This window comes from Tyto alba, unplaced genomic scaffold (assembly GCF_018691265.1).
Source record: "Tyto alba isolate M040663 unplaced genomic scaffold, T.alba_DEE_v4.0 Super-Scaffold_9, whole genome shotgun sequence".
Lineage (NCBI taxonomy): Eukaryota > Metazoa > Chordata > Aves > Strigiformes > Tytonidae > Tyto > Tyto alba.
Genome location: NW_024881330.1, coordinates 39714211 through 39727679, shown reverse-complemented (window position 1 = coordinate 39727679; position 13469 = coordinate 39714211). Strand labels below are relative to the sequence as shown.

Sequence of the window (13469 nt, the reverse complement as noted above, 5' to 3'; positions counted from 1 at the left end):
AATAACAGGAAATACTAGCTTTGAATACCTGCTGAAATGAGATCACATGAACAAAGAACATACTTCCAGCAACAAAAAACTCCCATACCGAATCCTCTATCCCAAATAAAATAAAACAAACAAACAAAAAAACAAACCAAAACAGAAAACACCCTGGTAAATATTAATTTCCTATTTTAAGAGGAAAATGTGAGAATAACGTTGCCTTCAGACTGAATTTTTCACATCCAAAAAAGGCAAGTAAAGATACTTAATATTAAGAAAAAATAGTAATTCAATAAAAATAAAATGTTTATTCCTGGTCAGTAGTTTACCTATTTCCCGTTTCTCAATTTTCAGAGATGCTACCTGAACTCTACTTCAGGTGCTGACACATCAAGCTTTATACAAAAACTGATAAGCAACAGTTCTTCTGCCTTCAAAGTGGTTCCCACAGAAGTACACAAATTACTAAAGATTCTTGAGTGTGTTGGTACACTGTTGCAGATTTTCTGCTGATCAATTTATTTTCATTTTCTACTTCCTAAAGGAAGAACCACATAGATGGAACCACTTCTAATAGTTACCTGTGTCTTTAATAACTCAATAAATAGGTTTTGATTGATTTTCTCACTTTTTCCTCCCGTGAGGGGAAAAACTATTCGCTCCTTCCAGCACTGCTATTATTATCTCTTTCCACAAGATATATCAGGATATAGCTAACAAACCCTTCTAACAAGCAATAGGATGAGGGGAAATGGCCTCAAGTTGCACCAGGGGAGGTTCAGATTGGATATTAGGAAAAATTTCTTCACCGAAAGGGTTACCAAGATTTGGAACAGGCTGCCCGGAGAAGCGGTTGAGTCCCCGTCCCTGGAGGTATTTAAAGACACATAGATGTGGCACTTAGGGATCTATTTTAGTGGTGGACTTGGCAGTGTTAGTTTTATTGACGGACTGGATGACCTTAAAGGTATTTTCCAACCCAAGTGATTCTATGATTCTAAACAATATTTGGAAAACCAGCCAACAACTGTACAATGCACATAAGATAATTTTTTTTTTTTTAGTGAAGGTAGGAAATTCATTTACTGCTGCAAGACTGCGACATTAATTACAGCACAAAAAGCGATAGAAATATAGTCCACAAGACCAAAAGATTTCAAGTCAATACCCGGATTCTGAATTCAGCTTTAAATTAGTCTAAGTTAGTCAAGAGATGATCTCAATATCCTCATACCAATACAACTGACACTGTGCAGTAGAATTATCTACCACTAAATTCTGCAATAGTCCTGTAAGGGCCTTTTTGTAATTTAACTTCAAGCAGCAATATTTTCTGAAAGAAAACATCTTTTCTTGTTCTACGGTTCCAGCTTAAAGCACAACAAATCAACTGAACACCTTGGCTGAACTTCTTGCTTATGCTGTCAAAGATAACTACTGCTTGTTCCTACACTGATTACAAGCTTTGGTTAAAAATATTTCATACTCATTCTGAAATAAAACATTTTTAGATAAGGCACCTATTAATGAACACCTGTGACGTCAAACATTTCAACACACCATGTGGATCTTCTGATGAACAGGTTAGAAAGGACTCAGAGACAACAGTTACGTATCGGTAAGAGTATTTCAAATCACCTCAGTTAAGGTTCAGCACGTAAATTAAAACATGAACTAAATCGTGCCTCCGATCTATACTGGGCAAGCCTGTATTTTTTCACTTCTCTGACTGCTTTGGGTATGTCCAAGAACCAAAACCAAGTTTCCTTTCCTGTGAGGAAAAACAAAGCCCCACAGAACTACTTGGGTACCACATCACTTACAAGATTCTCCATATTGCAAAGATTAACTAACCCAGAAAGGTGCTCAGGCTAATCAGATCAAAACAGAAATGCAGCTCTCAGGGCTCCTGGATTGCAACTTCTGTGATACAGCTCAGTGTTTCACTCAACACAGCTACTTTGTTATGAAGAACAAGCTAGCAGCTTGTAATAATGAACTCCCAAAAGCATATGAAATGTAAAAATATGCAATCTTCAAATTTAGAAGCCATTTAGATACTCTAAAAATGGTTTTGGTAAACTCTGTTGACTACTGTCAGGCAGCAGATGGAAGACCTGGAAGCGCTCTTGTTCTTAAAATCAGTTATGTCAAGAAAAATGTGATGGCATGACAAAATCGTCCTGTTTCCAGATCTTCCAAAGAACTTGCCAGAGTCGGACTCCAATAGATGTGACTGCTACACAGAGAAGCCACAGTAGCCCCACCCATGATCTCTAGAAGGATGTATGCACATATTTTGAGAGCTAAAATTTTATGTTTCCCTTTACAGCAAAAGTATCCAGCTCTGTCTGAAATCATTAAAAATGAAATTGTAAATCAAAACTGCTTCTGTATAACCCAGTAACTATCACTAGCATTTATCCAGTGAAAGATAAAAACTATTGCTTCAAAAACAGGAAGCAACTTTAAATGACAGTAGTGATATCCCTTCACTCCTCTCCACAAAGTAATTTGTTTGCAAGCTTTCCATGTAGCTATAGCTTCTTTTTTGGCGGGGGGAAAACCCAAACAGATAATCTTAACTTACCTACTAGATCATCATTTGAATAATTCTCAGATTGAACAGGCATTTGTGCAAGTCAAAATTGTACAAACAATTCAAACTTGACAGTTCTCTAAATATTCACAAAAAGCTGCATTTTTTTTTCCCTTATGCTCAAGACAGTGACCTATCAACACTGCTCTGTAACACTACTTTTGCAGAAGTGGGATGTACATTTTCCTCAGATGAATTTTTCCAGTCAGAAGTTTAATACTTCAGTAGACCAATGAGTAAACTGCAGGATTGCACAGTTTCAAGAACGATCTGTAAAAATTCTGAAACTGTATCATCTGAAGCACAAATCTCCTGCAGCTTCACATGCTACTACAGTATGGATTTAGAAAACATTTACACACTTACAATGTTCCCAGCTGTAACTGTGAAATATTTGACTTAAAAATACAGTTCTTTTAAATTTCCTATGTATGTTTAAATTACGTATGTCGCACGTCACCAAATGCTATTACTGCTAATAGACTGAAGGTTGCATACAAGCTCCTTATTCATGCATGGAGGGAGTCAGGCTAACCAGAAAAAAAAAAACTCATAATATCCAGGATGCTGGCTGCAGACAATAAGAATTGAAGGGAGGGAAACAGATTCTCCGACTTGGGAAGCCCATAAAGTGCTCAAAGCTGGAGAGACATTCCACTTTATTTTCTCTCTTACATATACTCTTTCCTGAGCACGCACTACTGTCTAGCTGGTGGGAAAGAGAGGATAGCAAAGAAATCTGCAGTTTCACATGACTAATATGGCTATTTTTATTGCCTTTTTTTTTTTTTTTTTTCTGAACTGGGAGCACTCTCAGCTTCTAAACTGAAGAGTGCTCTGTAAGCTGCTAAAATACTGTCATTAAACCCCCCAAGATGATAAGAATACAACAGGACAGTTATGTTTGTCCTTAAAAGAGAAAAGCTGCAGAAAAAGTTATGAATGTTGGGGGTTTTCTGTGGTATAGTATGCTGTGATATGTATAATTCTCTCTTTTTTTTTTTTTTTTTTTTCTTTAAAGTAGCAAACTCATTGAAAAGATAATATACAAACCTGATTCCTCTGGTTCAGTGGTCACAACATCTTCTGTCTGCTTACTTTCTACTGTTAAAAAGAAAATAAGTGTTGAAAGTTATACACGGTATGTTCACAATTTTGTTTTTATTCCCCACCAGCCACCCAACCAAATTAGTATCAAACAAAAAGGAAGACTTAAACTGCAGAACAACCAACTAGGTTAACTTAAGAGTAGAAAAAAGGTACTGAATTTATTTCATGTCCAAAAGTTTAGCTCCTCTTTCTAAGGATTTCCATTGTTATTACACCCCCCAAAAGTGATTTTGGTTACAATTGTTATTTGTGTGAAACAATAATGTTTGTTTCCCCATTTAATGAAATTAGAACACATTTTCCAAACGGAAAACCTGAATAAATGTAGCATCAAATCCTACACACTGCGTTCAGACTAAACCGCTTTGATCACTTTGCTGTAGCTGACTGAATTAACATAATGTTTGGGCAAAATCTTGCTTAAGGGTATTTTTAACTTCTTAGAGCAGAACTTCAAATTAAATTTGACCCAGTAGTCCTTTAAAATTCCCTGACACCAGCACAACAAATAAAAATTTACAACTTAATCTTTTTTAATAGTAATTCCTCAAATTGAAGCTCTGAGTACTTCGTAAGATGGCATGAAGCTCAACAAGGCCAAGTGTGTGGTTCTACACCTGGGTCAGGGCAACCTCCAGTATCAGTACAGACTGAGGGGCGAAGGGATGGAGAGCGGCCCTGCGGAGGAGGACCTGGGGGTCCTGGTGGATGAAAAGCTGGACACGAGCCGGCACTGTGCGCTCGCAGCCCAGGAGGCCAACTGTATCCTTGGCTGCACCAAGAGAAGTGTGGCCAGCAGGTCAGGGGAGGGGATTCCCTCTGCTCCACCCTTGTGAGAGCCCCTCTGGAGTGCCGAGTCCAGCTCTGGGGTCCACAGTGTAAGACAGACAGGGACCTCTAAGAGCAAGTGCATAGGAGGCCCACAAAATTGATCAGAGGGTTGGAGCACCTCTCCTGTGAAGACAGGCTGAGAGAGTTGGGGTTGTTTAGCCTGGATAAGACAAGGCTTCAGGGAGACCTTATTGCGGCCTTTCTGTATATAAAGAGGGCATGTAAGAAAGACAAAGAGAGACTTTTTACCAAGGCCTGCAGTGACAGGACAAGGGGCAATGGCTTTAAAGTGAAAGAGGTTAGATTTAGATTGGACACAAAGAAGCAATGTTTTACGATGAGGGTGGTGACACACTGGAACAGGTTGTCCAGAGCAGTTCTAGATGCCCCATCATTGGAAGCGCTCAAAGTCAGGTTCGATGGGACTTTGACCAACGTAATCTAGTGAAAGATGTCCCTGCCCATGGCAGGGGAGTTGGACCAGATGATCTTTAAACCCAAACCGTTCTATGATTCTATATAGCACATTTCTCTGCTTTGATTTTTGTTTTTTTAATTATATCAACAAATTTAAATGGAAGAAAAAAATGCTTTCTTTCACAAACTATAAAAACTCATACCTGGCAGCTCTTTATCAATATATTCAATAATTTCATCTATAAGAGAAAGAATAAAAAGAAAAAAAATATATAATGAACAGTTGTTTTTATTTGTTGGGGTTTTTTAACATCAGATTTCAAAATGCATACATTTAATCAAAAAAATTTAAGATCACAACTACAAAATACATACCTGGCTCCACGGCTTCATTCACCTCCTCCAGAAGCTCTTCACCAGCTAAGAAAACATTCAATTCAGAGCAATAAGGATCTGAAGCCCTCAACTGATGAAACTTACACACAACACAGAAGAACACAGCTAGCACAGCATGTTTAACGGTGAACAGTAAATTGCTATAAACAAACAGGAACTTTGATGAATTTGAGGGGAAAAAAAGAAATTATTTCTTAAATTTTCTTTCCTGTTTCACTAAAGAACTGCTGTATTCATTAGTTAAATATTTCAAAACTGCACCTTCTGAACAAATATTGTTTGGATTAAGACACGGTAACTTTAAAAACTGAAATTTTAAAAACAGTCCTTAGTCTTTCTAAGTATAATCAGTACTCCCACTTTCGCCTTTTGCAGCATCAACTCCATCCGCTAGACAGATTAAAAAACAACCCAAAACCCCTATGAACTTTGGAAGTCTTTTCATTTGGATAAACGTGAAATTCATTGGTGGGTCATACTTTCCTTCCTGAGGACAATGAGCAAGTTGAACTTAAAATATGGATTCCACAGAGAAATAAATTATTATTATTATTTTTATATTCTTTCAATGTGGCACCTTTTAACTCATTTGACTGTCCTCTTAAGCGTATGATCACAAAGGTGACAAAACAGATAGTTACAAATTTATTTACACTAGAGAATTTCTTGATTTCATTCTAAACTGAACAATTGTGTCTTTTTCAATCAGCTGAATTGACTCTCAAAAAAGCTGGTAGTCCAAGACAACAAAAGTATACAAGACCCAGAGAGAAGACTACAGACAAATAATATTTTACCTGCTTCTGCTAGTTAGATAAAGGCACTAGCAAAAAGTATGCATTAAAACAGATCCAGTATTGACAGTGTGTAAATTTTGAATGATCTTAAGGACTGGTTACAGGTTACGAGCAAGGCTCACAGCAGGCAGCAGGCTGAGTGTCTATGCTAACCTACTGTCTTCCAAATGTCCACAACAAGCCTCACATGCACCACCTTCTGTTACTTGAGACTTTAAAGATGAATCCTTGAGGACAGTATTATTAAAAGAATGTGCCTCAGTTCAGTCAAAAACCTAACTTTATAACTACACAGACTGTAACTAAACTTTGCCAAAACTGGCAATATATTGTGATTGAAGATCACACATATTACATATCTCAATATATATAAGTAGCAAGATTAAGTTAATGATTTTCACGCTAACTTTACTAAAATATTTATCTGATTTTGAAAATAATTTATATTCCAAATAACATTTATTTCAGAGGTATTTCTAATTGAATTACATATGAAACAAAGATTTTTCTAATATGCTCCATATAAGTCAACATATCACCCACACATGGGGTGATGCATGTGGCAGTGTACAAACACCCTATTCACACACATACATGTACAGATATATATATACACACACACATATATGCATATACCTGTATCTTCAGCCTCAGTCTGCTTTTCCTGTTTTGGTTCTGAAAGGAAAGAAAAAATAAAGTTCCTGGGTGGCTGATATGCACGAAGTATCCTAAAAGTTCGGTTGTTAAGCATCCAGTTCATTTCTTTACTGATAAATGCAAAACTCTCAGAGAGTTCCTCCAGTTTTGGGGCCTGAATGAACCTTTACTGGAGCTTTTATTAGAAATTCTAGACATAAAATGAACACCAAAATGTGAAGGTAATGCTGAAATTTCAAGCATTTCTATCTACACAGATGAAATACTGAAAACGACAACAACAATAAAGCTATCATTCTGTACAACTGTTATAATTCACCTACATTCCTAATCTTTGAGTAAAGAACTAGGTTAATTATTGTAACTCTGAAGAAGAATAGGTTAAGAATATTCACTACTCTAGGTAATACCTGAAAATAGACAAAATGCTATCCGTTAATTGTCTGAATTTTCAATATACATTAATTGTGAATTTTAGAACTAAAGTTCAATATTCATCCAGTGTTTTGTATCTTTTCATTATCTTAATAGGTACTAGCCCTCAACTGAAAAAGGCTATTTACATAAGATTTTTAAAAAATTAAAATCTTCCTACTATTATCTTAAAAGGCACTGATAGTCACTTGGCTCCCCACTCCATCGCTTTTTTAAAAAAAAAGTTTCTTATAGTGTATCTTAAAAAAAAGCCCACAACTTTTCATTTCTAATAATAGGTCTCAAACTTTCTTTCTCAAGTTTCATTGCTACAAACCGTATAAACCTATTCCTAAAACTACTGAAAGCTGTGTACAATAACTGAGTTCCTGTATTCCAAGTTACATGACCAATCCAATCACGTACTTCGTTGTGGGCACATACACATTTCAATTGAAGAATTTCTAGCATTAGCAGTAACTGCAGAAGGTATGAAGAAATGGTTCCTTTCAATACTGTAAACACATAAAGTGAGTGCAGCCTACCACAGGCCTTCAGCTTCTCCCAACATCATTCAGGGTAGAAGTGATCACAAGAACTGCAATCCTATTAGAGCTGGTCACTGATCTGAATTAAGAACCAAGTCATACAAAGCAATACTCAGAAAATAAACTGAACTGCTCTGGCCAACAATCATCTTGGCACTGCCATCTCAGGTTTCTGAGAATTCTAGAAAGCATCAGGATTGGAGAAAATATTACATCTGAGGGTGTGCCAGAAGAGTGGAAACACATCTGATAGAGATGGAGAAGATACATTGACTCTAGAATAGAGAATCTTATACTTCTGCTGATTTCACAGACATGTGCACCTGAAGCTTTGAAGTGAATCTTCTTGTGGATGTGAACTGCAGTTTTGAAGCTAATGTCAAAACTACAAGGTTTACAATTGAGAGAAATGTATCTCCGTGATGGCCTCTACCCCTTCTTTGACTTTAGAAAACAGGTGCTTAAATGTCTTCTCCAGAAAAAGAGCAAACCTGTTTCATTTTCAATCCAACCAAAAGCATGTCAAAAGATACAAGAAAGATGGGCCAGGAGATAACAGGGATGAAAACTAGGCACTACGACTGCTAAAATGGTGTCTAGCTAGGACACACGCACCAACAACTACAACTCCCATGTCCTTAAGCTGGATAAACTCAGAGGGAAAAATGGGGTGTTACAGAAAGATGGCCTCACATCCTTCAGCATATCTTCAGACATCCATGGTTGGCTGGTCTGCTCAAACCTTAAAGGACTGACTACACAAGATGAAATTATAGGACTGACTGTGATTAGACTGTCTTCCCCAGTGGTGTGCCTCATTTCTTCTAGGGTTTCTAAAAGCAATTTCTGATTATTTTCTCAGGTTATTTCTGAGACACCAATGAGTGCCTAGAAATAAGGGTGCCTACACACAGGTCTGCCCTTGGAACAAACAGTGACATTCCAAATATCTTTGTAACTTCATGTAGCTTTCAAGATGGTGGGAAGGTGAAAGAAAAAAGGAAAAAAAAAAAAAAATCAATCAAATTTTGCAAATGCCAAGAACACTTAGTGCTTCACCTGATTGGTCTTTTTCCTCTACACTGCTCCAGGCTGGAGCTCTCAAATGAAATTCCTCTAAAAAGTATGAAGGAAGCATTGTGCTTTCTCTCACATGCAGAATGTCTTGAAGGAAGAACTTGAAAGCAAGACAAAATTCTGCCATGAAAAGGTGAACTTTTATCAAAGGAAAAGCAGTTTGTCATGGATTATTGTCATTGAACTGCAGACATATTTCGCTGCGTAAAAAAGTCTGGCAATTTAGCAGCCAAGAATAATATTTTTTTGACAATCATCTCCTACCTTGGAATTTCATTTTGAGAAAAAGCATAGAACTTCCTATTCTCCTCAGCCTAATCAGAGGATTTTAATAGTAACGAAAGAGTAGAAAAAACCTAAATCTGATTTATCTGATACTATTTAAAACTCTTATTGCAGCACACATTAGCAATCACACAGGAAACCACTACTTGCTGAAGCACCTGAATTACAAAATAGAGTGATTCAGTGTTGTTGTGCAGGAGCACCAGAAGAGACTGCAAAGTATGAAATGGTTTTGGAACTGACTCCATGAAAAACTGATGCAAATTACTTTGGGAACCTCCATGATCACCTCAGTCCAAAAGCACGACTCTTCCCAAGAACAGGGACAGTGGAAGGGTTTCTCTGTTCATGTCACCAATACATATGAAGAGGCATGAAAAGTAAAGAGTAAAAGTTGCACTTCTTCATATCTAGGTGCGAGAAGGAAGACAAGTGATTCTTGACTAGGAACTGATTGTAAACTTAAGTATCTCCCGGAAAGGAAAGCACACAATAAACCTAGGGAAAAAGCCAGGTCTCTCTTGCTTTTTTGTCCTATTGATGCCAACACATTTTCTCAAGGGAATTGTAGCAGAGGCAAATAATTATTTTCTGCAGACTGAGAAAGACATGGATTAAGGGATGAATACATCTCTGGGCCACTCAAAGTCCTTCAATGGGATTTTGACTTCTATCCCAAAGGTGGATGTTAGAGTTTCTCTCCTGATGGTAAAAAATGAACCTCAAGGTTTTCTGCCTCAAACATCTAGAAGTTAAGAATTGCTGTCCTTTGCTCAGGTTACAAAAAGATGGAAAGCAAACAAGAGTGCTTTGAAGATATGCTTAAGTTCTCTGAAGTACAGGAACCCCCAGAAGGATCTCACAGAAGGAATCACAACCACATACCTTTGTTTCAAGACTGCGGCCGCTAATCATCTTCTTGTTTACTTCTTTATTTGGTCTCACCAATCATTAACAAATCATTAACCAAATAAAACTAATAACTGTGTCATCTCTAAAGAACCAGTAGTTACAGACAATATGAGAAGGTAACACTGAGATATACAGATGCAATGAACCACAGCTGACTTAGCCAGGGCTTCATAAGAAAGGCGTGCAAAGTCTGCAACGTTCTTACATCACCTAAGCACAAAGTATGACGAAGAGCACCAATATGGGAATATAACCTACACGCTTATTCTACACTTGATCCAGTGTTAAGGACCAATTGATTGTTTGCATACACATGGGATTTGAACATAAAAATACCCAACACCTTAACTGAGAATTTGCAAAGTAATGTGGCAGCATGGAAAATAAAGACAAAGTATTTTCACTTTCATATTAATGGAAGACTTTGATACTGTCATTTCACTAAATACAGCAGTTGTCATACCATGGTCTTCATTATAATCCTCATACACTGTATCTTCTGTTTGAAGAAAAAAAAAATCAGTATGAAATTCACAGAATTTTAAGACAATAAATACACACAAATAACACAGTGTCAAGTTTATTCAGGACAAAAAAGATATTCAAAACTATAGTGTTTTATACGGTATTAAAGTTGTTAAGATTTCAACAAAGGTGAAGATTTCTAAAAGATCCTGTAAAAAGAATTGAGTAATTTTTCAGCATCACAAGATAGTCTTAAAAAAGATAAAGCACTAGTAGTAGGCTTTTTTTATACAGTTCATGAAGTCATCTACAAATTACCCACAATTCAGAATGGAAATACTCGTAAATCATTTCTATGTAAAGCAAATGTCTACAGTGGAATTTTGGAATTCACTTGTTACTGCTTGCTTGCTTTTAAAAAAAAAAAATTTTAAGGTTACTACTTTTTTTCCTGAAATTTATCACACTAACTTCAACATCTCTGGCAAATTCAAATTATTTTTTATCCATAGAAACATTTCTATGCAATTTAAAATACAAATATCCATTCTCCTGGAAATGTAACCCACAAAATATTATTCTGCCCATTTGGCTGACATTACAGAAAAGCAGTATTCATGTAGGTCTTTGTATTTTTTCAGAATGTAAACTAAAAAACGGATGTAATAACTTATTGAGGAACTGATGCTATAATTTCCCATGTTTTGTTTTTTGGTTTTTTTTTTGTTTTTTTTTTTTGTCTTGGTTTGGGGCCAAAATTCAATGAAACGTCAATAAAAAGAAATAAGACTTTGAACTGTACCTGTGTAATGTTCAAAAGCATCTTCTAGCTTAGGCTCATAGTCACCTTAATCAAAAATATTTAATATTTTAATCAAGTTTTCATGCAACAGCTAAGTAGCACAGGAGAATTTAAAAAGGTCACATATTTAGCTCAAGAATAACAGAACTAAACATACTGAGTTAGTACTACAGTGTTTGATTTGAAAGTGACAGCTGGATTGTAAAACACATCTAGGAGTTACACTGTAAATAGCACAATATAATAAATTCATGCATATTTGTATTTATGCTTAAAATTAGGAACACAAGTAGGTCTTTGACAATCCATTAATTAGACTGGGAGACTCCTAACAGAACAAGATATTTAAGTAAGTATTTGTAGATTGGATTCCTGGAGTGTTGTGTTCACAACTGCAACAGTAACACAGCTGCAAGATCAGGCTTATTGGAAACTACCCAAAAAACTATTTGAAAATAAAACTGTGATTAAATAGTCAATATTAATGACACACTACTTTGAAACATGGTTAAAAAAACATAGGTGATTATATTATAATCTGAATTTGTATAAATATACAAACCTGGAGCTTCTGGATCACTTACTGTCTTTTCCACATCCGTATCATATTCAACTGAAACAGTAAATTAAACATAAAATTTTTTTTAACTAAAAATACAAGGTGTTTTTAATACTCAATTATTTTAACTTGCATCCACAGTGCATCTGTCAATCACTAAATGTAGCTCCCTAGTTGAAAACTGACAAATTAAAACCTTACAGACACTTGCAGGCTGACACACAGCAAGCCAATGGAGGGTGTTGGGACACCCTTTCTTACAGTCCTGTTATCCCCTCAGTATGAAAACAATATCCACAAGAGCCATTAGTCTCCATGAATATTTTTCATCTAAGATCTTCTAATATGAATTTTAAAAAAATGCAATCTTTCCTATTTCTTGAAGTTCTAAAGTAGCGTCTTTACTAATGTCCAGGAGGAACACTGGTGATGATCTACAGATGACAAGAGTCAGACATCAGACCTTGATAAATATGTACATTGGCTTCTGGTACCACAGATGTAGAGCAATGAACTTCTTTTCACTCCATATTTAAATACGTGGATTATTTTCCTTTGTGACTACAATTCTTTGTGATCTTATTAAGTATGATAGTATGATACATCTGACAACGCACGGTACTGGAGGTAAAGTCACGATTCTTTTACTCTGGAAATGTTGCAGCTGGGATTCTAAATCAGTAACTGGAAAGCAGGAATCTCCCAAAAAGATAGGAATAAGCAGTTTTAGCTGTATCAAACAAATAAAATTACTTTTCTGTCATACTTGGTGTCAAACAAAACTATAAATTCCAGAACTGACATTGAGCCAAAGATAAGAAGCCTAATCCAAACAGAAATCAATGTCTAAAGTCAATGAAAGAGGTTGCCTGTACTATAAAGAAGCATTATTTTAGCATCTAGAAGAAAATATTTATCAGATAGCAGGGAAAATGTAATATCCACCTAATGTTTCTTCATAATGGGAAGGATGAGTTAATACCATTGTACGTGGTATCAAACACAGTATGAAGATGACTATGAGCTAATTGGATTAGTCCAGGCCAAATTTCAGAAAGCTCTGAAGATGAATTAAGGTGTGCAGAAAGACAGTGCCAAGGATAGTTCAGAATGAAGAGTCCTTGGTGCTGACTCACTCTCTTATAGTATAATCTGCCATAGAGGAACAGTCCTGAAGGTTACAAACTGTGTGCTTCTGAATGTGACAGGTTCCATATGATGACATAAATTTCTGACTAATGCCAAGAATAATAGGCTAGAAGGACCTCAACATTGTAGACCATAAGACAGTAATATAAACAATAAATCTCATTCTCACTTTCTGAGACTGTACAACCACAGATCTCATCTATTCAGACATCAATCATACACAACTGCCAGAAACACATAAAAAAGTAAAAATAAAATTGTTGTACAAATGAAAGCAAAGTTTCCATACCTATCATCCATTCTTTTTAAGAACCATTTGCAATAGCAAATATGCTACAGTCATCCCAGACAAAATAAAAATATCCAAGACAATCAAGAACAGTTGTTTGGAGAAAAAAAAAACACTTTAAAAATTATATGTTACCAAAGCAGTCTAAGCTTTTCTATTTCGCTTTCTTGTACGATT

At 36.0% G+C, this 13469-nt stretch overlaps 1 protein-coding gene across 11 annotated transcripts in view; it reads right to left on the bottom strand.

Annotated features, from left to right (window-relative positions):
* ASPH (aspartate beta-hydroxylase) overlaps positions 1-13469 on the bottom strand; it is a 117494-nt gene that overhangs the window by 58050 nt on the left and 45975 nt on the right. For 9 of the 11 annotated variants that reach the window (XM_042786236.1, XM_042786233.1, XM_042786231.1 and 6 more), the window contains 7 exons: positions 11858-11908; positions 11296-11340; positions 10492-10527; positions 6772-6810; positions 5318-5362; positions 5146-5181; positions 3638-3688 (listed from right to left, as the gene is read on the bottom strand). In XM_042786236.1, coding sequence (XP_042642170.1) covers positions 3638-3688; positions 5146-5181; positions 5318-5362; positions 6772-6810; positions 10492-10527; positions 11296-11340; positions 11858-11908 — 303 coding nt within the window. The remainder of the gene's footprint in view (positions 1-3637; positions 3689-5145; positions 5182-5317; positions 5363-6771; positions 6811-10491; positions 10528-11295; positions 11341-11857; positions 11909-13469) is intronic. The other 2 variants (XM_042786232.1, XM_042786240.1) reach the window with 1 other exon arrangement.